Source organism: Podarcis muralis, chromosome 16 (genome assembly GCF_964188315.1).
Source record: "Podarcis muralis chromosome 16, rPodMur119.hap1.1, whole genome shotgun sequence".
NCBI lineage: Eukaryota > Metazoa > Chordata > Lepidosauria > Squamata > Lacertidae > Podarcis > Podarcis muralis.
Genome location: NC_135670.1, coordinates 15,471,157 through 15,495,820, shown reverse-complemented (window position 1 = coordinate 15,495,820; position 24,664 = coordinate 15,471,157). Strand labels below are relative to the sequence as shown.

The 24,664-nt window shown below is 44.8% G+C and overlaps 1 protein-coding gene across 1 annotated transcript; it reads right to left on the bottom strand.

The window, feature by feature from the left end:
- Positions 1-6,909: 6,909 nt before the first annotated feature.
- Positions 6,910-19,450, bottom strand: PRRC1 (proline rich coiled-coil 1). The gene is made up of 9 exons (XM_028710150.2): positions 19,162-19,450; positions 17,371-17,493; positions 15,033-15,437; positions 13,334-13,500; positions 12,451-12,553; positions 10,889-11,052; positions 10,390-10,493; positions 9,800-9,902; positions 6,910-8,572 (listed from the first exon to the last, which is right to left on the bottom strand). Exons 2-9 carry the CDS (start codon positions 17,471-17,473, stop codon positions 8,363-8,365), a joined length of 1,359 nt encoding a protein of 452 aa, XP_028565983.2. The 5' UTR covers positions 17,474-17,493; positions 19,162-19,450; the 3' UTR covers positions 6,910-8,362.
- Between the last annotated feature and the right edge of the window lie 5,214 nt (positions 19,451-24,664).

Sequence of the window (24,664 nt, the reverse complement as noted above, 5' to 3'; positions counted from 1 at the left end):
TCAAGGACTAAAATAAGCATCTGATACACCAGCCTTAAAATGGGTTGGCATCTGACACCTAATTCTGAAGTTAGGAAGAGTCATTCCAGCAGCCAGTGCAAATTGGTGAAGCTAGAAAAGATACCGAAAGCATTGAGAAAAAAAGCAAGAAAACTCCTGAGGGAAGAGCCTTACTTAGCTTTAGATCAAGAATGAAGGAGCAAATATGCGGTGAAGACGGTGAACTTCTCGGTAGTTGGTAACCTAATGGGAAGGCTCTGTAATCTTAGTTTTCCTTGTCAAGGGCTGTTTTGTGGGGTGCGGGGAGCAGGGGTGTTGGTGTTGTAGGTTTCTCTCTTTGCAGGCATAATTGCGCCCGTTGTCTGTTGCCGAGAAGCTATTGCTGAGAAGCTAACAGGCAGTCTGCACGTGCTTCGTTTCCGTCCCACCGGTTCCTGAGGTTAGCGTTTTTTCCATCCAGCCCTGAGAATGGTTAGCTAGCATCTGCAACCCTCCCCAGAATGAGCGAGTCGAGAACCTGGTGGACAGACAGAACACTGCAGGTAGCAGCAGCAAAAGCACCCACAGAAAAAGGGGTGAGAGAAACCAGCCTGTTGGACTCCGGTTGCGGGCCTCCCGTCGAGGGAGGAGGGTAGGCACCCCAATCTTGTTTAGTTTTTGTCCCTTCAGGTGTGTTTGTGAATGTAGATCTAGAGGATTCCCAATGTTCCAGTCTTGATAATTAACTTAAAGCAAAAAAAGGAAGGAAGCCTGTTGAGAATGATTCCAGTGTGGGGGAAAACAGGAGCCTTTTTGAGGAACATCCTGCTGATGGCAGCGCTTAGAAAAAAAGGTGGCCACCTCTTGGCACCTGGGAAGGAGCAGCAGCCACTGGAGAGGAGCTTTTGCTTAGAGCAATGTCCAGTCGAGGATCCTGCCGGGGTCAAATTGCATGTTTTCTCTTTGGAAAGTGCTAAGTATACAACCTTCTTGACAATCAATCATGCTAGCCTTGATGGGGGGAGTGGGGAATGGACTGGGGAGAGGGATAAACACCCGCTTCATTCTAGCCTCTTTGCAGGTACTGTAGCGTCCCCAGGTGGCTTGGTTTAGAACTGTAGTCCTGCAGTATTGTGGCAAGGTCACCACCCCAGAGGCTGGAGCTCTCTTTGCCTAGGAAGAAAGGACAGTGCTTAAAGTTGGCGTTTGTGCTGGAGCCCTGGTCGTTCAGCCACTCCTTTCGGAAGAGCTGGGAACTTGAAAGCTAAGTTTTCCTTAGGGGGCTAAAAAGCAGAGACTTCTCCAGCGTCCGTGTGTAATGTGGAAGGGGCTGTCTGGTTGGATGGGGGCGGGTTGGGTTTTAGGGAGGGCATGGGGGATGATAACTTGTTCTCGGATTCTTTTCCCAGGATAATCGTAACGTTAGGCCTGAAAAAAAAAATAAGATTATTAAGCTTCTAGACTGGCAAGTACTTCTCGAAATATTCAGAAAAGACTTTCCTTCCATGTAACGGCCAATACTCATGGAAAGGTCTCTGTGAATCCCTTGGGTCCAAAATGAACAGAGCTGCTTCTCTTGCATTCCCTCTAAAGGGCCGGAGAAGAAAACAACTTTCAGATATGGAGGGTCTTGCGGGGGAGACCTGCTTAGCTAAGAGTTGGCAGGGGTGGGGTTGAACTCTTCATGCCTTTAGTGGTTTGTGGTTTTCTTTTGGCATTTTTTGCAGGTGCTTAATATGTCTTAATGCCACTGTAGAGGCTTCAGGGAGAAGCTTAATGATCCTGTGTGGGATTCCTTCTGATGGTAGCTTGTATAATTTTTCCAAGTAAGATTCTGCTTTTGATTGCTTTGTCTTGTGTATGAGTTCCAAGTCTAGGAATTATTTGCATTGATGAACATTCTTGCGTAATGAATTCTGTAACATACTGAAAACAATTCAAAGACTTAAACAGCTCATGTAAGCAGATTAATGATTAAGTCCTACCATTAAAACGGAAAAAAAGATTGTCTAATGCTCATAGTTCGATATGTGTCTTTGTCTTCTACGGGCAGTGGGGGGGGGGGGGCTTGGTAGGGAAACATTTCTTGTCTAGCCCTTTTTCAGATCCGTCTTCAGAATACTAGCCTCAAGGAGCCTGAGAAATACAATGCCTCATAAGCAGAGGGAGCAGCTTCTTGGTGGAGGATAAGTAAAGGCAGAACCATCCTACGCTATTACTCCTTTGATTGATGGAAAAAGTCCCAGATGTTAAACAAGTGAAAGTTCAGTGCCAACCAAGGGGGGAAAACCCACAAGGTCATAAGCAATGAAGCAGGCAGATTGGAAGTGTGTGGATTGAGTGTGAAATGCCATGATGATATTCTGTGAAATTCCCAAAATCAATGCATTGAGGAGGAGGAGGAGTTGGCATTAAAGCAGTGAGAGAGAGCCCATTTCTTCAGTGTGGGAGCAAAATTGAAAGAGAATCTTCAGGGGAGCGGCAAATAAGCTTTCTACCAAAGTGTGATGCCCATTATTTGATACGCAATATTGTCTTAATGGAATTGGAAGAGAGAATAATGCGATGTTGAAATATTCCTAAATCTAAATGGAAACGAAGAGAGAATAATGCAAAGCCACGCTAGTGTTGGATCAAACGTGTGTTGGAGAGGAGAGGAGGCGCCTTGTGCTGTTGTCCTTCTTTACCTCAGACAGGTGCTCAGCACTCCTAAGGAGAGGAAATGTGCTTCGTTCCATCGGGGAGCTGTATAAGCGAGCAGGCATCTGTTACAGATAAGTTTTACCTATTCTGCCAGAATTGCATGTCAGAAAGGTGGGTGGCTTCATCTTTCCAAGTTGTGGTAGGTGCCGGAGTCATTTGGATCAGCCCTACTTACTGGCTGCTTGCTAACCACGCTTCTTGCTGGGTTGCCTATGGCCCCCAGTTGCCCTCAAAGGGGGAGCTACAGCTCTACTAATCTGATGATCATGCTTTCTGTTATTTCCTGGGTGTCTGGGCCTCGCCTTGCCCACTTGATAGGAGCAGACCACTGTAGGTGGCGCATCCCTGCCCTTTAGAGGGTGTATTCAATGCCAGTCTAATCGCAGAAGCATGCAGCAGAGAGCAAAGTAATGGTAGCATTCAAAGCACTTGTGCAAGACCTCCTAGAGGTGGCACATTAATACACTTGCAATAAAATGGCTAAAGTACTCCAAGAATAGGAAGTTGTCGTCTTTGTTCTTAAATAAACCATGCTGCTGTTGATGTTGCTGTTTGTGATTCGCTCTCGGGTTGTTTGGTGGGGGTAGGGGGGCATTCTTGTTGTTCTTTCAGACTCTTTCTCCGTGAACACCCCCGTCTTTATTGGACAAGCACAGAAATTGAACGGAAGACTGGTTCTCTAAATCAGGCAGGAAATCTTTGCAGCCTATTTTTCCTCCTTTCCCCATTCCACTGAGGCAGATGGTAGATCCAGGCACTTGGCATACAGAGGTCTTGTAACTAAGGAATGTGATCTGACCAAGGGAGGAGTTCTAAAATGCTTAAAACTAGACCAGTGGGGGAAAACACTTAGCGGTTTGGGGTAAGTAAATGCCTAAGTTCACATCTTGCAGCTGAAGAAGCTGTGTTCTTCCCAGAACTTGAGCCGTGGCAATTTTACCAGGCAAAAATCCAGACACAGGAGGAGGACAGAATTAGTACAAGTGTGTACGTCTGTGTACTTTAAACCAAAGATTAACACTTGTTGGTCTTGCCTAGCATTGCCTATGTAGAAACTTGCATGCCCCTTTGATATGCTTGCCATCCATCTCCTGTAGTGCTAGCGCTGTCATCTCTTTCCAGTTAACAACATGCAGGGCTGGGCTGAGGGGGGTGATATGGGGGCAACTGTTTCAGTGTCTTGTTTCAGAGGCTTCATCTCATAATGCCTAGACCCTAACGCACCATTTGTGAAGCTGCTCAGGATGATGACTCTCTCCTGTTGCCACATTCTCTGTGCGCATGTGAAGGCCTTTGCAGTGAGTTGACTGACGCTCTTGTACACTTAACAGCTGTTCTGACTTGATCACCTTGGGGGTGGCGGGAGGGGCTCACATTGTCCCAGCTCTTCTTTTTTGCAGACTTCACAGAGAAGCGTGTCTGAAGCAGATCTGTTCAGTTGGCAAGTAATAAATGATGGCAGTGTGCTTGATCTGCTTGCGTAGAGAATATGAATCTGCCTCCTTTCCCTTGTGTGGAGTAGTGATTGTTGAAGGAGAAATCGCTGAGTGACAAAATGCCTGTGGTTTGAAAGGAGCTCTTGAATCCGATATCCAGTAAAAACCCTGCCATGTAAACGCTCGTTGTATGACTGAGAGAGACATGCATTTTGACTGTGCTGCTTTAGGTAACCTGCTGTTTTGTTCTTCTTTGGCTGCTGGGGGAGGGGGCGAGGGTACTGAAGCCTTTAAGTCTCTTCCAGATGCATCTTCACATCTCACAGACACCAGAAATAAAACCCTTCCAACCCAACAAACCATCAAGAAGCGAACATCACATTCCACCAGTTAGTGGTCGTATTTTCTGTGCAATGCTTTTGTGTGGGTCTCTCCTTTTTCAGTTTCCTCACAGTTTTGAGCAACAGCACACAACACCCCAATAAAGCCAGCTCTCCTCGAGGAGCCACAGAAGTCATGGCAGTAAGAAACAGTTGTGGTCAAAGCACTTTTGTATGGGATGAGTGGGAGGGGGCTGGTGACAAACCAGTGTCTCTAGATTGCTTTTCACAGACCAGTAGAAGGAACTGCCAGACACAAGAATTCACACTTCAATGGACAAAAGAACAGGTGAACCACATTTTCTCTCTTTTCACAGCAGGAATCATGAAGCCAGAATGTTAAGGGACTGGGAAGTTTTTAATGCATCTTCCCCTTCTGCCTCTGTAGGTTCAGTAGGTTCAGCTTCATGCTGAAACCCCAATCACAATGGGAGTAAATACTGTATGTGAATTCCATCCTTAACGGATGCTTGAGGCAATGGTGGGTTGAGACCCAATAAGCTTTAACAGCCGAAAGGGGGATCCCCACTGAAAGAGGAGCTTCATGCTCCGAAGCCCCTCCAGACACCTTGTAATGCATAGTTGGAGTGGAGGCAGAACTAATGGCAAAGAATTGAAGAACCTCCTGAGAAGACTGGCTTGCCCAGTGTCATTGGCAGGATGGGGCCCTTTGTGATAACTCTGCAATGGGCTGGCAGAATTGCCACCAGACTATAAGGTGTCTGTGGCCATGGTGGTGCTAACACTGAATCATGGCCATCTATGAGTTTTTTAAGTCACTGACTTGACAAGTGCTTTAAGAGGTTTTGTGGGGGGTGGGATTATGCCGCAACCCGCTTTTCTGCTAAGAATCTTCCAGGAACAGCTATTGCGCACATAACTCAGCCAACACAAAGCGTTGACTCCATACTAAAGCTTGGATCCTCTCCAGTACTTCTGTTCTCAAGGTAATCCGTTAAAATACCAATTTCAAAACCAGAGCTAGCAAACAGCTTGTTTGGCCAGTAACTTCTCACGCCAAAGCTAACATCGCAGTTGAAGGAAGGTAACTACTGAAACCCTTGACGTTATCCGAGAGCAAAATACTGATGATATGACAGGCACAGACTCTGAACAAGTAAACATCTAAATGCTGTAAGATAAAAGGAATAACCAGTGGTTGTATGTGTTGTGATCGCGGGACATAATGGGTGGGTACCATGTGCTTGGCTAGGCAGCAGATTTCCAGTTGTGATCCAGAGTGGCATTGGGGAGGGTGTTGCAACTCTTGTGCTAAGACTCTTTCAGGTCGCAATAAGGGAGTAGTCAGAAGCGGAAGCTTTATGAAGCAGATTCCTTCAAATCTCCAAATCTCTCTTAAGGTTTTTCTTTTCCTGAGAGAACAATCTTGTGTTTTCTCAGGTTTTGCTTTTCACCTTGCTGCATTACAAAACAAAAAAAGCAAAAGACACTGGTGGTCGGCACTCCTGGTTTCCAGGATGGGGTTCAAGTCCCTGCGGTGTCCTTGCTTACTTCCAATGCAACTCTTATATGTTTCACCTCTTTCTATCCTTTCTGTGCTTTAGCAAAGATTATAGGATGTGATTTTACTGATATATTTCCTATAAGGACACTGCATATGATTTGAACACAATAAGAATTATATTAGGCAATTGCTCCCATTTCATTAACTCACTATTTGTGTGTGTGGTGCTGGCAAAATTGTCATGCTCACTTCGTAGGTTTTTGATAATAGGTAGGGATTCTTCCTCTCTTTAGATCAAGGTGTATATGTATGGTAGGAGATGCTGCCTGCTTGAGTTGTGATTTTGCGATCTGAAACATTTATGTATAGTAAACCAAGCTTTCTTTCTTAACGTGTCTCAAGAGTCTCCACCCCCATCATTCTGCCCGGATGCTGAGGTCCAGCGACGAGAGCCTTCTGGAGGTTCCCTCCCTGCGAGAAGCAAACTTACAGGGAACCAGGCAGAGGTCCTTCTGGGTAGTGGTGCCTGCCCTGACTTTTAGAAGACATCAGAAGGCAGTCCTGTTTAGGGAAGCTTTTAATATTTGATGAATTATTGTATTTTACTATTTTGCTGGAAGCCGCCCAGAGTGGCGGGGTGTAAATAATAAATTGTTGTTGTTGTTAATTTGTTCGCCTCTAAAACACTACTGGCTTGCCTGCCTGGCATTTAAAAGGTCTTTAGGATCGCCAGCCCAGAATAAAATAAAGTATCGGGTGTCAGGAGTTTTATTTAGGCAAGAATAGGGGCAAACACATTCATGAACTTACACATATTATAACCCCAGCAAAAGACCCCAAACCCTCTGTTGGTGTGTGCATATGTATGAATACACGTTGGAGACGTATGTGGGTTTAGACACATACTGTTACAGTTCCATTTCAAGTCCAGAGAAGAGCCATCCAATGGTGTTATTTTCCTTTATTGAGCTTTTATTAATGCCCTTGAATTTTCTGATGTATGGGAAGCCAGGCTATAAAGTATATAAACATTAAAAATGTGGAGAGGATCAAGATGATGATGGATAGGAAAGAGAAAACAAATTCAAGTGCCAGCTTGGCCAATGGACAGAGATAATGTAAACCTAAAGGAAAATCTCAGACTTGATTGAACATGAAACATTTAATGCTTTTATACATCCCTCATAAGATTTTCCAAGAGGGTACATAAGGAATGGAACTTTTGGTGCTTGTGAAGAAAAAGATGTACTCATTCTCTCTCTAGTTGAGTTTTCCCTGTTGCATTGATAACACAAAATAAATATAGCAAGATTTTCTCTCCCTATATACCCACTAACTCACCAAAAACACTTTGTTCTGTCAGAATCAAACCATGGCCATACTCATGCTTTTGGAAAGGTCCAGTGATGAATGAAGTATTAAAACCTTTTGAAGAAGAATAATTAAAATCCTACAGGAGCAACATCTAATTCTGATTTTACATGGCAAGCCGAAATATATTAACTGTAAAAACTACTGATTTTTCACTGGATAAAAATATAATAAACTAGCTAACTAGTCTATATAAAAGTGTCTTTTGAAAGCCTCTACAAAAGATAAAGACTAAGTAGAAATTGAGAAAGGCAGAAAGAGGTTTTTTTAAAAAAAAAGTTATCAAAATACTCTGTGCAGTTTATAAATATGCACAATTTTGAGCATACAACCTGGGGCAGCATTTGCGATGGAGGTAAACAAATTGCTCAGTAATTGCCCATAGCTTAAAATGCATTGTAAAAGTTAACCGATTGCAGCCTTGTACCTATTTATGCAGCAAAAGGCACTTAGCTAGGTGATTTCTGATATTTTTCTTTGCTGTGAAATATAACCAAGAAAATAGGTTTCATTTGTCTGCTTCTTGACCCCCTGGTGTTAAGGAGGATGACTGCAAAGAGGAACTTTACAAACAGCTTGCTCTTTGAAACCCTAACCAAATCTGACCACACCTGCAACACATATGCCAGTGACTCTGGCCTTGGATTCCAAACCTATCCTAGGTGCTGTGAATGACTAACATGCCTCTTAAATAAAATCCAAAATGTCTGTCAAACACCCATTTGGTTCAAGGGTGGGGGACATGTTGGAGAGGGGCCTCCGGTTGTTTCTGGACTGCAACTCCCATCATCCCTGACTCCTGGCCATGCTGTCTGCCGGGGCTGATGGGAGTTTGGAGTCCAACAGCATCAGGATTCCCATCCCTGATTTAGTGTTTGAAATGAAACCTTCACTTTTAAAACAAAATTACATTTTATATGTAGATTACAAAACCGAGGGGCATCAACAGAGGGCCATGGAACAGATGCAACCATTTCTTTTCAACACCAGTTTTTAAGGAATGCGTCGCGTTCAGAGTCTGTTTCCTCTCAAATGCTCCTGGGTGGTAAACGCTGCTTGTACATCCCTGCAATAGCTTTGGCTGTGCTGTAGATCATCTGTCGACGGGACATGCCAGTGAATGCAGAGTGCCAATCCGTTCTGTTGACGTGCAGTAATTGCTTCTCTATCACTTCCCCCACTGTCACCAACAAACCTGACCATCTTAGGTTATAATCCTGAGGAGTTAGACTTTGAGCCTGTGAAATAATTTAAATCTGGAGTGAGTACAGGAGAAAAGTAGAAGCACCTGGGCAAGTTCAACCTCCTCCAGAGCTGTATCGCCATAGTTCAAAGTTCATTCAAAAGCATAAATAATACTGCTGCTGGCATCTGACTTAACAAGTGTAACAGTCAAAGTTCTATAGCAGCTATAAGTTCTATAGAATTTAAAGTGCTGCTAGTGAAATTTGTTGTGAAGAGAACCTCTGGTTTAACAGGCTAAGGGACAACAGGAACACTTATTTTCCTCCTTTTCAGGAACAAATTGGCCAAACTTTCACCCAGTGACAGCAGATTATAGGCATTTTTTCACAGCACCATCAGTGCCCATGACTAGGTTCTCTGTGATGAGGTTGAAAGAGCTGGGTACGTTTAGCATGGAGCAGAGATGGCTAGAAGGCTCTCACATTTGCTTTCTGTTGCCCCAGAGGGTGGAAGTGAAACCAATGGGCCCAAATCAGAAGGGGAATCTCACTAAACATGAGCCTGTGATAGCTCGGTTGGTAGAGAAGGAGACTCTTAATCTCAGAGCTGCGAGTTTGAGCCCCGCATTGGGCAAAAGGATTCCTGCATTGCAGGGGGCTGGACTAGATGGTCCTTGGGGTCCCTTCCAACTCTACAATTCTGTGATTCTGAGCCTCCTGGCAGTGCAGGATGTTCAAAGGTGCCTCAGAATGAATGAGGCTGACTCGCTGTGGTTTTTAAGCCCTCCAGCCTACAGATCATCTTCTTAAGGAACATCCCCCAATGCTTACTGCCAGTTCACTCACAAATGTTCAATATATTAAGAGGTATAGATATCAATCAATCAAATGTAATCCACATTATTTTTTAAAATATATGCAATGAAAGAGACACTAAAGGTAATAGAATTTAATGGCAATCATTTTTAGAAGTGTGTCAAAGTGCAAGTAGATAAATAGGTAGATAAATACCTCCGGCGGGAAGGTAAACGGCGTTTCTGTGCGCTGCTCTGGTTTGTCAGAAGCAGCTTAGTCATGCTGTACACCGGCTCCCTCGGCCAATAAAGCGAGATGAGCACCGCAACCCCAGAGTCGTCCGCAACTGGACCTAACAGTCAGGGGTCCCTTTACCCTTTTCTACTAGAGTGATCTTCTGGGGTTCTTGGCTATCATCCCTTAGAAGAGGCTTTACCAACCTGCTGCATTGGAAAAGGATTCAGCCCCTTAGAGATTAAAGCTTACCTGTTGTACATATTCCAAAGGCACTGGCGTTGCTTGTGTAAATGTTTCGAGGTGAATGCCATGGATGGGATCCTCGACAATTAGGCAGCCAATATCAAACCACCTGTTACAGTGACAAAAAGGTTATTATCAAATCATATTAAATTGGAATTCCACGTATTAACTGTCTAGAGAGCTTAGTGGTTTTGAAAGGCAGGCAGCCAAGGCACCTCCACTAACACTTTCCCTTTGGAAACAATTTTTAGTTTTCCCAGCCCAAAGCTAACAATCAAGGAAGAACTTTGTTCCCGAATTTATAGTCATGTTCCAAACTCTAAGGAAGTTAATTACAAAATGTCAGAGGTCTGTTCCGGCAGGGTTTTGCTTGCTAAACATTGCAGGATCTGGCCATGCTTGAAAGTGAATTATTTAATTATGGGTTATGCAAACTATGCCCAGTTTTAAGCACTAGGGACAAGAGGGTGAATTATACCAAGCAACTGCAACAGGCAGACAACTCTTATTTCAGCTCCTGTTTAGAGTTATCAACAAGTCCTGTGGATATGATACTAATTGACTTTTATCTTGAGTAAAATGTTAAATGGCCTTACTTGTCAGGAAGCAATTCCGCAATGAAATTTTCCACAGACACGGCAGGCTGCTTCTCATGAATGACTCCTGTCCTACGCAAGCTGTCAATCCTTTCTTGAGCTCCCTAAAGGACAAGGAAAAGAAATAGTCAATACAGTCAATACAGCTCTCATTCAGCACTTACTGCTTGCGATGAACCTTAGCCAAAAGCAAAATCAAGGATCTGAAGTAGACCAACTCCAAATATTCAGATTTACAGAAGGGAAATGGGGCACTCAAATGCAATCTCAGTGTGTCTTTGGTTCCTTAGTGACCAAGTCCTTATTTTGTGCTTTCATAAAAATGGATTATGCTTTGTTTCATTTTTGTAGATTATAAAATGTAGTCGTGTGAAAAAGAAAACATTGCCAAAGAGTTATTAGGTTCTGTTGTGTATGAAACACGTGAAGACACATTTTAAATGATTTTTAAAAATATCACAAAAGTGATACAAATCTCCAGGAAACGACGGCAACTCGCCTTCAATCCAGCTGCGTAGCCAACTGGCTGTGGCGCAATGTTGGACTGCCCAGCTTCTCCTGTAACTGTGGCCATCCCAAAAACTTCCTGAAAAGCTTCTCTTACAGCAGCAACCTTGACTTCTTTAGTAGAAGTGACTACAATGTCCAGTTCTCCCCCAGATTCTACAACAAAAAAACATTAAAACATAATCCTATACAGGCAGATACATTTAGACCGTGGGGTGGGGTGGGAGAAAACTTGTGTTTGCCAGTCAGGATCCCTCCCTTTTCTTGGCAAAGCAATTATCTGGAGATGGACCAGGGTGCATGTTTATTGTCATCTTTCACACACATGTCTCAAGGCAACACACTATATATATTTAAAATGGCACAGAAAACAGCAGACAGCAGCAACTACCTTTAAAAATCTATACATTGCAGACACTCATGGCAGACACACACACACACCAGTCTAGGTGTTGACCGAACAAAAATGTATTCAATTCTTTCCTGGAAGGTGCAGATAGCAGGCACATATCAGGACAGCTGCAACCATGCTAAAAGCCCTGCATGATGCTCTGCTATGGCTTAGTGAGATGTGAATGAGTGGCTTCCATTTGAGGTTACCCACTCCCAGTGTGGTGTAGTGGTTAAGAGCGGTAGTCTCGTAACCTGGTGAACCGGGTTCGCTTCCCCGCTCCTCCACATGCAGCTGCTGGGTGACCTTGGGCCAGTCACACTTCTTTGAAGTCTCTCAGCCCCACTCACCTCACAGAGTGTTTGTTGTGGGGGAGGAAGAGAAAGGAGAATGTTAGCCGCTTTGAGACTCCTGAAGGGTAGTGATAAAGCGGGATATCAAATCCAAACTCTTCTTCTTCTCTTCTTCCCCCATCTTCTGCATGGCCAAGAGTCTGGAAGCTTCCACAATGCTGTTTGTCAGATCATCTAGACCAATTGTTAATCCTCATTATGGTTACCTTCAAACAAACCAACTTCAAACCATGGCTTCAGGAAGCCAACTTGTTTAAACTAACCATAGTTAAGACTGATGACTGTTCTAGGTCTGAATGACATGCCAAGCTGTGGTTAACTGAAAGTGGAAGCAAAATATCCCCCCCCTTCTTCTCCTGACCATGTGTGAGAAAGATGGGTGAGTGGGGGAGCACATAAGGCTGGGAGGAGGCCAGCTAGACTCACTTCTCACAAAACCAAATGCAGCCATTGGCTGCTACAACCACTTGTCCCGCCACTAGATACCCAATACTATCAAATTAGCGGCTGTTGTAACTTCCTTTATGAGTTCACTCTTCGAAACACACCAGTGGCAACATCAGTGAAGCTTGTATTGCTATGAAGATGCACTTGGCAAATCTGCAAAATGCCTCCACTGGCTGTGTGGTCTGATGTTTGCAGGAGGAGTCGAGATTGTGATCCATAAATTAGAAACAGAAAGAGACAATGTCTCATCAACCAACAACCCCAAAAGAGAGGCTTTGCTGTAGCCTAGGTTTGTGAGGGCCCAGAGTAGGACGAGTTACATGCTGCCCCCCTCCCCAAGGCCCACAGGCTTTCTTCACTTACTGATATAGGGAGCCATGCCAGGATCCAGAGTCGTGATCATTGTCTCCATTGAGTGCTTGGTTTTATCCAGCACGGACTTCACCACAGGATTCCCCGCCACACCCTGCAGGGAAAAGGCACAACTCATTCAGCTCCTTTTGCTCTCAAGGCTATGCCTGATTCAGCCATTTGCTTCTTGCAGATGTTGTATTTCAGACCCTCCAAGTGTCCATAATTTCCAGGGACAGTCCCAGATTTACAGAAGCTGTCCCAGTTTCTGATTTGATCCAGAAATGTCCTGCTTTTCCTTAGGACACCCCTACTTTCATCGGAGAAATGTTAAGAGGGGACATCTCTATTTTCATCAGAGAAATGTTGGAGGGTGTGGCATTTTTTACTTTGAGGGTGGCCCTGGGATTGCTACTGAGGTGAAGAGCGGCTTGTCAATATCTTATACAAGTAAATATATTACACCAGCTCAGGGAATGCAAAATACAAGTAGAGAGATTGAGGGCACGCATGCTGGCCCCACTCTCAATATCTCTGTGTGCCCCGACCCCATGTGCTCAAACTCAGAACAGTCTAAAAACTACAGTGGTACCTTGGTTTGCATATGTCTTGGTTTGCATACATTTTGGATTACAAACAGAGCAAATCTGGAAGCGTGTTTCCCGGTTTGCAAGCTTTTTTTGGATTACAACCCTTTTTTTTTTTTTTGGATTACAAACAAATTTTTTGGGGAGGCCCCATTGGCGAAAGTGCGCCTGATAAAAGGATCTGGAGAACTCAAAAACCTGCCTCACTTCTGTAATATCTGCTTGGTCACAATGAAACTACTGACTGTGTGGTTTGGAGGCTTTTCTTATGGACCAGCAGCACAGCTACCTTTGCTTTTCAGCCTTACTTTGATAAAGCCCCATAGTCCTCCTCCAGCAGATGCGTCACTCTGCACAACAGCTCCCCGGGGGTCTTCGTGTTGCTCTGGGAAAGTAATTGAAGAGCCTGCTCCAAAGCCAGGTGCCAGTGGGGGTGGCCCACAGGGCTGCTGTGATGCCGGGCCGGTGAAGACACCTGAAAACCAATAGCAGGAAACGTTTTGCATAACCCACTATGGTTCACAACTGCTGTAACCTGCCTTGTCTTATTCAACAATTAAAATAATACTGCACATCTTCAGTTTTCCAGAAAAAAACCTGTTTATGTTGAAAGACTTTTACCAGTTTAAAGACACAATTTGAGTTTGGAGGTAACTGTACAATGGAAGAGACTGCCACATTCTGACCACGTAAAACTAGTGGCGCTTTCAACCCTCATACAGGCCTGTCTCCAACCTCCATCTTGGCAAGCAGGAGGCATTATCACAGTTCAATAACACCTTCCTTTTTTATTATAATATTTATTAAGTTTTCCAATTTAATAATCCAATAAAAACCACATTAAAACATTCCAAATTACAATACAATAAAAAAGCCAAATATAAATACCGAATTTTATATCTTTGGGTGACTTCCCATGCTGTGAATTTCACGAAATGCTGATCATCTAATATCACACTGCTTTTCTTAATTAATCAACAAGCCATTCCAATGTTATCAATAACACCTTCCAGCCTGGCTAAAGTACCTGAGGAGAACTGGTGTGAGAGGAGGGAGGGGGAAATGTGGGCTGGGGAATGTCCTAAGGGTTGTATATATGCCACAGCCTAGAAGTCAACCTCACAGAAGTCAAATACAGTGTTTGTGAGTTTAAAAAGTGGCTGAAAACAGCTTGGGACCAGGTTAGATCTGTAAGACCAGGTAAGACACTGGTCTTACAGATGGGGCCATTCTGACCATACCGTGACCTACATAGCTCCATCTGATGTGCGTGTGGAGAGGGAGTGTTCTCTGTTGTGGAGCCTGTAATGTGGAACACTCTCCCCAATGAGAAGAGGTGAGCAACAACTGTTGGGTGTTTTCACAGTCAACTGAAGACACAGGCTTGCTTTGACCCTCACTACTGGTCTCTGGAGGCGGGAGGCAGTGGAAGACAGAAGTGCCTGGCGTGCTTTGGTCCATGGGGTCACGAAGAGTCGGACATGACTAAACGACTAAACAACAACTAGTCTCTGGTGTTTTATTGTGTTTTAAATATTCTGTTGGGAGCCACCCAGAGTGGCTGGGGAAACTCAGCCAGATGGGAAGGGTTTAAATTATTAATAATAATAATAATAATAATAATAATAATAATAATAATAAATCAGTGATGATTTTACTGATGTTATTGACAATTGTTTTTCTTGGACATTGTTATGTTTTATCACTATGTGAATCGCTTTGGTTTTCCATAATTGAAAAGCAGTGTAGAGAACATTTAATAAGTAGCACTTAAAAATAAAAGGGAGGAGGGAAGGCAACCCACGTGAGCATGGCCTACATAGATATGCATTTCCTGGTCAAGGTCCATGCAAGGTAGGGCAAGGATGCAGGAGCCAGTCCCAACCAAGCCATTTGGAACCAGCCAGCATTTCCTGGGAGAGAATCAGTACTGGTTTCCTTGGTAAAACAACAAGCAATATAGATAAACTCTTGTTTTAAAAAGCCAAGTGAAAATGCTATGATTACCGGTAACTGAAGGTGCAGAAAACGAGGGCATCAGGGGCGTCTGTGGTGCTCGTCCCGCATGGCCTTTGGTGATGTCGTGGGTCGATGCCATAGAAAACCCTGATGTGGGAGGACCAGTGGGAGGGGCAGAAAGCACAGGGCCAGGAGTTGAACTCAGGGGTGGAGGGGATGAGAACTGGGGACGGGGGCTGCTGAAAGGGGACGAGGCGACTGGCGGTGTCATCATGGGTGGCCTCGAGGTCCCAAGGGAGGCACCCGCTGAAAGGGCCATGGGAGGCACGAAAGGCAAAGGCACCGGGGATGTCGTCATGGATGGAAGAGAGGAGCCTGCAGATGGCAAAGGCGAGGAAAATGGTGCTTGGGAAGGAGGAAAAGAGGAGGGAGGAGGGAGGGAAGGAGTTAAGGCTGAGGGCGAGAGAGAGGAAAAAGAGAAGGCAAGTTTTAGTAGAGGGGCTTTTTTCAACTTTTAGAATTACATAAACAAAAGAGCTGCAGCAGAATAATAGAACTAAAACATCTTATATTTGTAGCAGATTAGCAAATAACTTATAGTAAGGAAATAGCCCAACAGCTAAGAAGTCAAAGATTAACCATGTGACACAATGCATAGCCAGCTCTTCCTTTGCAAGCAAAGGTTTATTACTGAGCTGCAAATATTAAGCATTTTCAACCAACGAAGTTATTATTTAGAGATCAAACGGCATATGTTTTAAAATGCATTTGAAGCAGGTCATTGGATTGAAATGTTAACATGAATTTAAGTGACACTTTAAGTTCAAATGAAAACCCTCCCCAGTTAATTAGTGTGGCTGGCAGCAAGCAAAGGCTCCAGACCCTTGAAGTTAGCACAGCTCCTCCTTTCCTTCTGAAATACCTTTTCTAAGCTCAATCCACTTTTTGAACTAAACTACCACTCTGACTTTGATCTGCCAAGACATGGCACGTAAGATAGCACTCGGCTGAGAGCAGCATCTCATACGTGCACTTCCCTGAATGCAGATGTATCCTGAATTCGGCTTTCTGGCCATGGGTGGGTGTGTACCAGTGGTTCCGTTCCTGTCAATGGTGTATGCTGGGTTCATATGCACATGTGGGCATGCATGTGGGTTCTGACATACACCTCATAACGCAAGGTGCTTTGATGTCCCAAGATCGGCCCATAAACCAGCTACTCCCCCCGTATCCTAAAATGAATGCCTGATACCCCAGCACAATTTCATAAGGAAGAAATGTACCGTATTTTTCGCCCTATAGGACGCACTTTTCCCCTCCAAAAATGAAGGGGAAATGTGTGTGCATCCTATGGGGCGAATGCAGGCTTTCGCTGAAGCCCGGAGAGCGAGAGGGGTCGGTGCGCACCAGGCTTCAGGAAGCTATCCGCAAGCCTTGGGAGCCCGCGGGAGTTCCCGCCGGGCTCCCCCGGCTTGCGCAGAGCTGCCTGCACCCCGAAGCCCGGGCGCACTGAGCAGTCGTGCCCGGGCTTTGGGTAGCTCTGCGCAAGCCGCGGGAGCGCTCCCCCGGCTTGCGCAGAACTGCCTCTTATCCTGAAGCCCCGGAGCGCTCAGCAGTCACGCCGGGGCTTCGGGTAGCTCTGCGCAAGCCGCGGGAGCCCTCCCCCGGCTTGCGCAGAGCAGCCCATTCCGGGGGCTGGGGTCGGGGGAAGCTTGGGCTTCCCCCGCCCCAGCCTCGCGCCTGGGGGGGGGGGAATAAATTTTTTTTTCTTTATTTCCCCCCCAAAAAACTAGGTGCGCCTTATGGGCCGGTGCGCCCTATGGGGCGAAAAATACGGTAATTCTTAGCATCTGCGCAAACCATTTGTGTTAGCTAAGGAGCTGTTGGGAGGGGCAAATAATAAAGTATAAAGCTGTCTGCCACCTACACATATATTTATATAGTCACAGCTTTCTTGACTTCTTGTTGTATTCCTCCCTGGGACCAGCTAGTGAAAGGTGAGTTAGAAATACTAGAAATAAGCAACAACTTAAATACTTTAAAAATAGTGTGAAAAAGTTTATTGGGCTAGGTCCAGATTTCTCCTGAGCAGAGTTCCCCTCATGGGATGCTCACCTGGGAGTGGGAGGACAGATTACTTCTGCCAGTCTCTTCTTCCCTTGCAGCCCCCTAAAATGCTGCTCTGAATATTTGCAAGACGCTCCAGAAAAGACTGAAAGGCAGGACTGCAAAAGGGGCTAGCAAAAAAACCCTCCACCCCCACGTCCAGCAGGATCGGAGTCCCTTCCAGAAGAGAAGGAGCCCTTCTTTCAGAACTACTAAATTTAAAAGGGGGGAAAAAAACCATGTGAACAAACAAGACTAGTCACCGATGAAACACTTATACCTAATGAGACTGGGGCAGTGGTGGTGGGTGCAGGCCCCGCCCCCGCTGTGCTCAGTGGGGGCGTTCCAGGTGGAGTCGTCTCTATCCCGCTCTCTTCCATCATTTTCCTTCAGCAACACAGAGCTGGAAAGAAAGAGAAAATGGATTGAAATGAAACAAACAGCTGCTGCATCGTGTACATCTAGTACTGGCTGCTTAAAACTGCCAATTTACAGGACCAGCAATAGGCCAAACCTCTGTCAGTACTTAAAATATGTCAGTACTCCAAGTCTGACTCAGAGGTGTCTGAACTTCCAGTGTGTTCAGACATACAGAAGAACAACAGCTGGTGCAATTTTTCCAACCTGGTGCCTTTAAATTAGGATTTAAAGTGTGGGTGCATGGACAACAATGAAAGTTATGATACACATAGCTTCTCAGCAAAATTCTGAAGAGGTTATTCTGAAGATAAGTTTGTGCGACCCTCAAGCCAAGGAGATAAGTAATTATACAACCTTTAGAAGACATCTGAAGGCAGTCCCGTATAGGGACGTTGTTTAATGTTTTATTATGTTTTTATGTATGGAAGCCGCCCAGAGTGACTGGGACAACCCAGTCAGAGGGGTAGACCATTATTATTATTATTATTATTATTATTATTATTATTATTATTATTATTATTTAAAGGTAAAGGGACCCCTGACCATTAGGTCCAGTCATGACCGACTCTGGGTTTGCGGCGTTCATCTCGATTTATTGGCCGAGGGAGCCGGCGGACAGCTTCCGGGTCATGTGGTCAGCATGACTAAGCCGCTTCTGGCGAACCAGAGCAGCGCATGGAAACACCGTTTACCTTCCCGCCGGAGTGCTACCTATTTATCTACTTGCACTTTGACGTGCTTTTGAAATGCTAGGTTGGCAGGAGCTGGGACCGAGCAATGGGAGCTCACCCCATAGCGAGGATTCGAGCCGCCGACCTTCTGATCAGCTCTGTGGTTATTATTATTATTATTTAACATGTCCCTATTTTCATCAGAGAAATGTTGGAGGGTATGGTGTCTGGGGGAAGGAGAGAGGAATATTTAGTCCAGGCATCCTTCATCAGCCTAGCCTACCTCACAGAGCTGTTGTGATAACCTGGGACAAAATTCACCTTCTGTTAGCCTAATTTACTTCACAGGGCTGTTGTGAGGATGGAATTGGGAGGATGGGGTGCCCACCCTGAGCACCCAACCACCCATTCGGTTCAGGTATGAATTCTGGGCCTTCTACTGTCTAACAACCAACCACCACTGCTGGAGGGGTGGGGGGTGGGGGGTGGGGGGAGCCAGCAAGGAAGTGAGAAGCAATCTCCCCCACCCTTCCCACCTTGGCTCCCTTTGTACAAGGGCGGGGAAGTGGAGGCTCCAGGCATTGAGACTACAACTCCCATCATCCTCATCGTCCGTGACAACTGTCCAAGCTGGAGCCGATGGGAGTTGCAATTCAACAGCAGGATCCGTCTGTCCCCCACCCCACCACCCTTGCTCCTTTGTATACTGCTGAAGTAGGCCGGGGGGGGGGGGTTAAGGTCGCGTTTAAAGAACTACACTTCCCGCCATGCACCGGGAGCCGCTTGCCTTGCGCACGCGCGCACCGGCATCTGTTCTGCCACGTCTTTGCGCCCCGCTCACTAACTGAGAAGCTCTTCTTCTCCGTTCTACGACCCTCCTTCTCCTCCCTCGTACCGTCGCCCTTGCTCGCGTGGCCGTTACAGGCAACGGCCGCAGCAATCGTATCACTAATAGTAGTAGTAATAAAAACAAAACCCACCTAAGAGTAAAAGCACCTCAGTCCCTCACGCGTACGCTTCCGCCCGCCAGCCCCTTTTTCCTCGTCTCACTGAAGCGGTGGCGGGTAGGGAGGAAAGGGGTCGCCGCCGCGGCCTCCCACAGCCCGCCCGAGGGGGAAGCTCTTCTTCGCTCTCCCGGCTCCGGGGACTCAAAATGGCGGGAGGCGGGACCGGGGAGGCGGCGGCTTCAGCGGCAGCCGCAACAGCAACCACCTCCTCTCTCCTCCTCCTCTTCCTCCTGGGGACCTGCCACGTTCGCTGCGGCAGCGGGGAGGAGCAGCCGCGGGGCGGGAAAGGCTCGCGCCGCCTCCGCTTCTCTCCGCCGCGGCGAACCTCGCGGGAGGCTTGGTTACCTTCATCGCACCTGCTGGTTTCACGGGTTTTTTTAAATTAGTTGGTATTATTATTATTATTATGAGCCAATTTTCCAAATTCAATTATCTGCTTTAATAATTCTAATATACGGAATCTATAGGGTTTTTCCAGGGTTAAGACAGTATCATCCAATAAAAGCTTTTGTTTTATAATTTCGTTTGCCCACTTTTCTTCCCCTATTTTTGTCATTTAGTGGTTTAGGGGGAGATGTCATGAGACAGAGACCCAAACTTTCTACCCAGCTCACTTATAAGAAATATTAAAATCATTGCTTTTGAGTTTGCGGAAGTGGGGGAAGTAAGCCTTATGGTGAGATCGTTTTTAATTTTAATTACTGGCTTAGCCAGTCTTGCTTAGGGTTGCCCTATTTCAAAAAGTAAAATATTCCTAGTACGCACAAATTTCTTGAGCTTTTTTTTTGGGGGGGGGGGGACCACCAAAATTGTTTTGGGGAAGCCTAACCCAAAAATAGTGCTTTTAAGCTTTTGGAGCTGTTTCCCCTGTTTTTTCCATCGCGTTGCCATACATCTGGGTTTTTCCCAGACTTTTAAGTGATTTCCGCCCGGACACTGTTTCCAACGGCCGATTGCTGGCTATGTCCTGGAAATTCCAGACTTCTGGCAACCCTAGACTTGACTTGCCTGCAGAATACAGAAGGGTGTTTCTGGCAGATGGCATAAATCCCTGTTTAAAAAGAACACTACACTAAAATATGGACTAGAATAAATAGGACTGTATGCACTTAACCTGAGACTAAGGCCCATTTAACTCAGTGAACTTGTTTTTAGTTGTTATGTATAGGATGGCACTGTTAAAATCCTTCAAAAGGCCGGCAAAGAGACTTTAGTGCTGCCTTCTAAATGGGCTTTGAAGCCCCATTTGTTTCGAGTTTGTTTTACTTAACTAGGTAAAGGGACCCCTGACCATTAGGTCCAGTCGTGGCCGACTCTGGGGTTGCAGTGCTCATCTCGCTTTATTGTCTGAGGGAGCCGGCGTACAGCTTCTGGGTCATGTGGCCAGCATGACTAAGCTGCTTCTGGCGAACCAGAGCAGCACACGGAAACGCTGTTTACCTTCCCGCCGGAGCGGTACCTATTTATCTACTTGCACTTTGACGTGCTTTCGAACTGCTAGATGGGCAGGAGCAGGGACCGAGCAATGGGAGCTCACCCTGTTGTGGGGATTCGAACCGCCGACCTTCTGATCAGCAAGTCCTAGGCTCTGTGGTTTAACCCACAGCGCCACCCGCATCCCTATAACTACAGTGTAATAAAGCTTCCTCCAGCTTGGTGCCCTCCAGCTCTTTTGGACTACAGCTTGCATCAACATAGCATGCTGGTTGGGGCAGGAGAAAATTGTAGTCCAAATATCTGAAGCACACCAGGTTGGGAAAGGCTGGTATATTCATTCACAAGCTTCACCCAAAAAGTACTAGGAATTGTAGTTTCTTAAGGGTGCTGGGAATTGTAGCTCTGTGAGCAGCAAATGAAAGCTCCTAGGACACTTTGAAGGAAGTTGTGTGCTTTAAATGTACAGTGTGCACACAGCCGCTGTGGTAAGTTCCACCAACTGAGTTCAGTGGGGCTTAACCCCTGGTAACTGAGTAATGGGATCACACTGTATTTTTTTATTTACGATATTTAATGTATGCTGTTCAATAATGCAAGTTCTGTTGCCATTTTACAAGAAGTGTTTAAAAAACAAGCATTTGCATTGTTCTGCATTATTGAGAGCATAAACATGAAATCTAAAAAAATCCAAGAATAAAATGAGCAACAGGAGATAACAGCAAGACCCATGGCAACACCAAAACAGTTTCCAGAGCTGCAAGACTCCCCCAAAATCGATATACAGTGGTACCTTGGTTCTTGAACGTAATCTCTGTTCCGGAAGACTTCGAGTTCTGAAATGTTTGAAAACCGAGGCGCAAAGGGCTGTCAGCAAATTTAAATGACAAAAAAGGAAAAACACGCAGCGGAAGCCATTCGACTTTTGAGGCGCATTCGAAAATGGAAGCATTTACTTCCGGGTTTTCAGCGTTCGGGTTCCAAAACATTCATCGACGGAGACGTTCAGAAACCAAGGTACCGCTGTATTTTATGTAAATCTGGGGGAGAGGGAGCCAAAAATTCTGCAACAGAGGCACCAGCAGAGCCTTCTCTGGAGATCTGTGTTTAACTTCTTAACCTACCTCACAGGGTTGTTGGGATTAAATGAGGGGGAGAACCATATAAGCCACTTAGAGCTCCACAGAGAAAGTGGGATATAAATTCAATAAAATAATCACAATCATGTTAGATTGGAGCCCTTGAAGCTGCTCGAGTAAATAAATAAAAAAGACTGACCCCTCTGGACAGCATGGGGGGCAGGAATTGGGGCATGAAGTAAGTACAGGCCAGCATGCAAGGTAGCTGGCTGTTCATGCAAGCATTCCCAGCATAATCTTGCTTATTCACATGTGCTCTCTGGGATGCTGCTGACTTGCCTGCGCTGTTCTACTGAGTGTTGTAGCTGTGGGGACTGGCCCAAATATGGTCAGTGGATGGGATGGCTGGTTGCCAGCAGGACTGCAGATACGGACTCCTTACTCAGATGCTAAGCATGCATGCAGACAGCTGGTATCCAATAACCCAAGCAGGATCCCAGAATGTTGGAAGCAATTGATGTCAGTTAATTGGTTTAGTTTTATTACTCACTTGCTTCATGGGGTCCGAATGACTTATTTTTCAAAAAACCAAAAAGTTAGGCACCAGGTGAAAATGTTTCTCTTCCACCAGGCCTTGGGCTGATCAGCATTCTATGGCCTTCTAAATATGGCTTTGAGAACAGGGTTATTGGTTTGTTTTGCTTCCATTTTTGTTTTAGTATGCATTTTGTGTTTTCATGTTATATTTTTATGTTGTGAACCACCCAGTGATCTTCAGATGAATGACAGTTAACAAATTAAAGAAAAAAGAAAAAAATCAAAAGAAAAAAATGTATTACTATAAAAACCACACACAAAAACCCACAGAATGTGCTTGCACTGCCTGAATATTTTTCAGATGCCCTAAATGTTTCCCACCTCAGAAAAAGACATTTATTGAACTGAGCCAATACACACATTTAGGACATTATAAATTCTATTTTTGTAGGTTATGACTAAAATGTTGTGATGTTCTTTGGTGGTTATATGGTTATGTTGACCTAAGCATTAATAAACACATTTAAAATATAAAAGATTTATGGGATAGATTTAACTTGGTTTAGGACTACTCACAAGCAATAGATAGGGCATGGTTGGCAAACAGCCTATAAAAGGTGTGGGTAGGGGCCAACAGTTGCCCCACCCTCTCACACCTCACATCTGGTGGGCCTAAATCAGTGCTTCCCAATCTTTTCCCTCACAGACTGCTTGAAAATTGCTGGGGGTCTTGGCCAACCATGTAAATATTTGCTTGCCTGTTGCAGTTGTGGTGTGCCAGATCTGCATGGTTTTAAACTATTTCCATTGTCTCTTTTTATTTCTTCTAAATCTTATTTTATTGCATTACTGTTCAAATGCCATAGAAGCCAAACTCTTACTACAACAAAATGAAATAAAAGCTATTTTAAAATTAATGCATTTACTGCGATGGATGTGCTCTCCCCTCCCTCCCCCGCATCTTCAATCTCACAACTTCAAACATGCCACAGAGCACCTGAATGAGCTAGAGTTCAGGAACCCATGGCCTAAAAGGGTTTATGCTACTTAGTCTCCTTCACATTTTCTGTACTTATTAAGAGTTGATTATGGGTTTGATCTCAAGACTTTTTGGTCTGGCTGTTGGACTCTTCCCAGCAAAGGAAGGTAGGGAGGTTTGGGATGGTGATGTGGGAAGAACAATTAGCATTTTTGTTGGTAATGTGTGAATACTCTATCCCACTCCAAAACATGAAATCTAAACAGTACAATTTCTAGAGGGAACCATGCTGGCCAAGGCTCTTCTAAATCATGGGGATATGGAGCTGGAACTATTTGGAGTCCCAAACAGAACATAGGACTGAACAGAACACATGAATCAATTAATTAAAAGGAAAATTTGTTGTATAACACTAGGTGATGCATTTCATCACAAAAATGACAAGACGATTTTAAGAATTTATTTCAATTTTATTTCAAAGCGGTAACACACATTATGTCACAGGCACGCACACACAAGGCACATTTCAAATGTGTGGTGAAAACTAAAGGACAGCCTGAAGCAGATACTTGGACACCAACCCCCAATTTTCATCTGGCCCACTGTAACCAAAGCAACCAAAGACACTAAATTTTCCTCCCACACCAAACAATGCAAAGACATTAACAGGTCTGCATAGCACAGTTGGTTAGAGCATAGTACTAATAATGATAAGGTTGGAAGTTTGATCCCTGTATGGGACAGCTGCATATTCCTGCATGGGGGGTGCGAGTTGGACTAGATGATCCTCAGGGTCGCTTCCAACTCTAGCATTCATTTTGTCTGCTGTAAGGCCACTCATTTGTCATTTGCAGCTGGAACACCCATGCTGGCCTGTTAGGATAAATGAGTTAGCAGTTACTCTGGAAGCCTATGTTCATGGCTATTCCTCAATAACCTTATGCCACCTTATCCTCTCTGCAAGCTAAACATCCCCAACTCCCATAAGGTTTGGTTTCAAGATCTTGGTCACCCTTCTCTGCACATGTTCCAGCTTGCCAATATTGATCTTAAACTGTGGTATCCAGAACTGGACACAAGACTCCAGGTAGGGTCTGACTAAGGTAGAATAGAATCCCTTGATCTAGACACGTTTGTTGATGCAGTCAATAACTGCATTAGCTTTTTGTTGCTACATCACACTGTTGACTCATGTTAAGCACGTGGTCTATTAAGACACAGATCCTTTTCATGTGTACTCCCTTGTCAAGCTAGTTGTATCCTATACTGTATTCCAGCCTAATTATAGAACCCTAAAATTTTGTAATTACTGAAATTATTTCAGTTGAAATTGTTTATGTTAAGTTTTGGTCCTGTTGCTCAATCTGTTATGAATCAGGATTCAATTTTCTCTTATCTTCTGAGATATTAGCTACCCCTACTTTGGTGTCATCTTCAAATTTGATAG

Coding starts and splice junctions, on each gene's coding strand:
- PRRC1 (XM_028710150.2), bottom strand. CDS start 17,473: ATGATGGAAGAGAGCGGGATAGAGACGACTCCACCTGGAACGCCCCCA. Junction 9,903..10,389: donor GCGGAATTGCTTCCTGACAA/GTAAGGCCATTT, acceptor TCACTGTAACAG/GTGGTTTGATATTGGCTGCC. Junction 8,573..9,799: donor CTTTGGAATATGTACAACAG/GTAAGCTTTAAT, acceptor ATTATTTCACAG/GCTCAAAGTCTAACTCCTCA.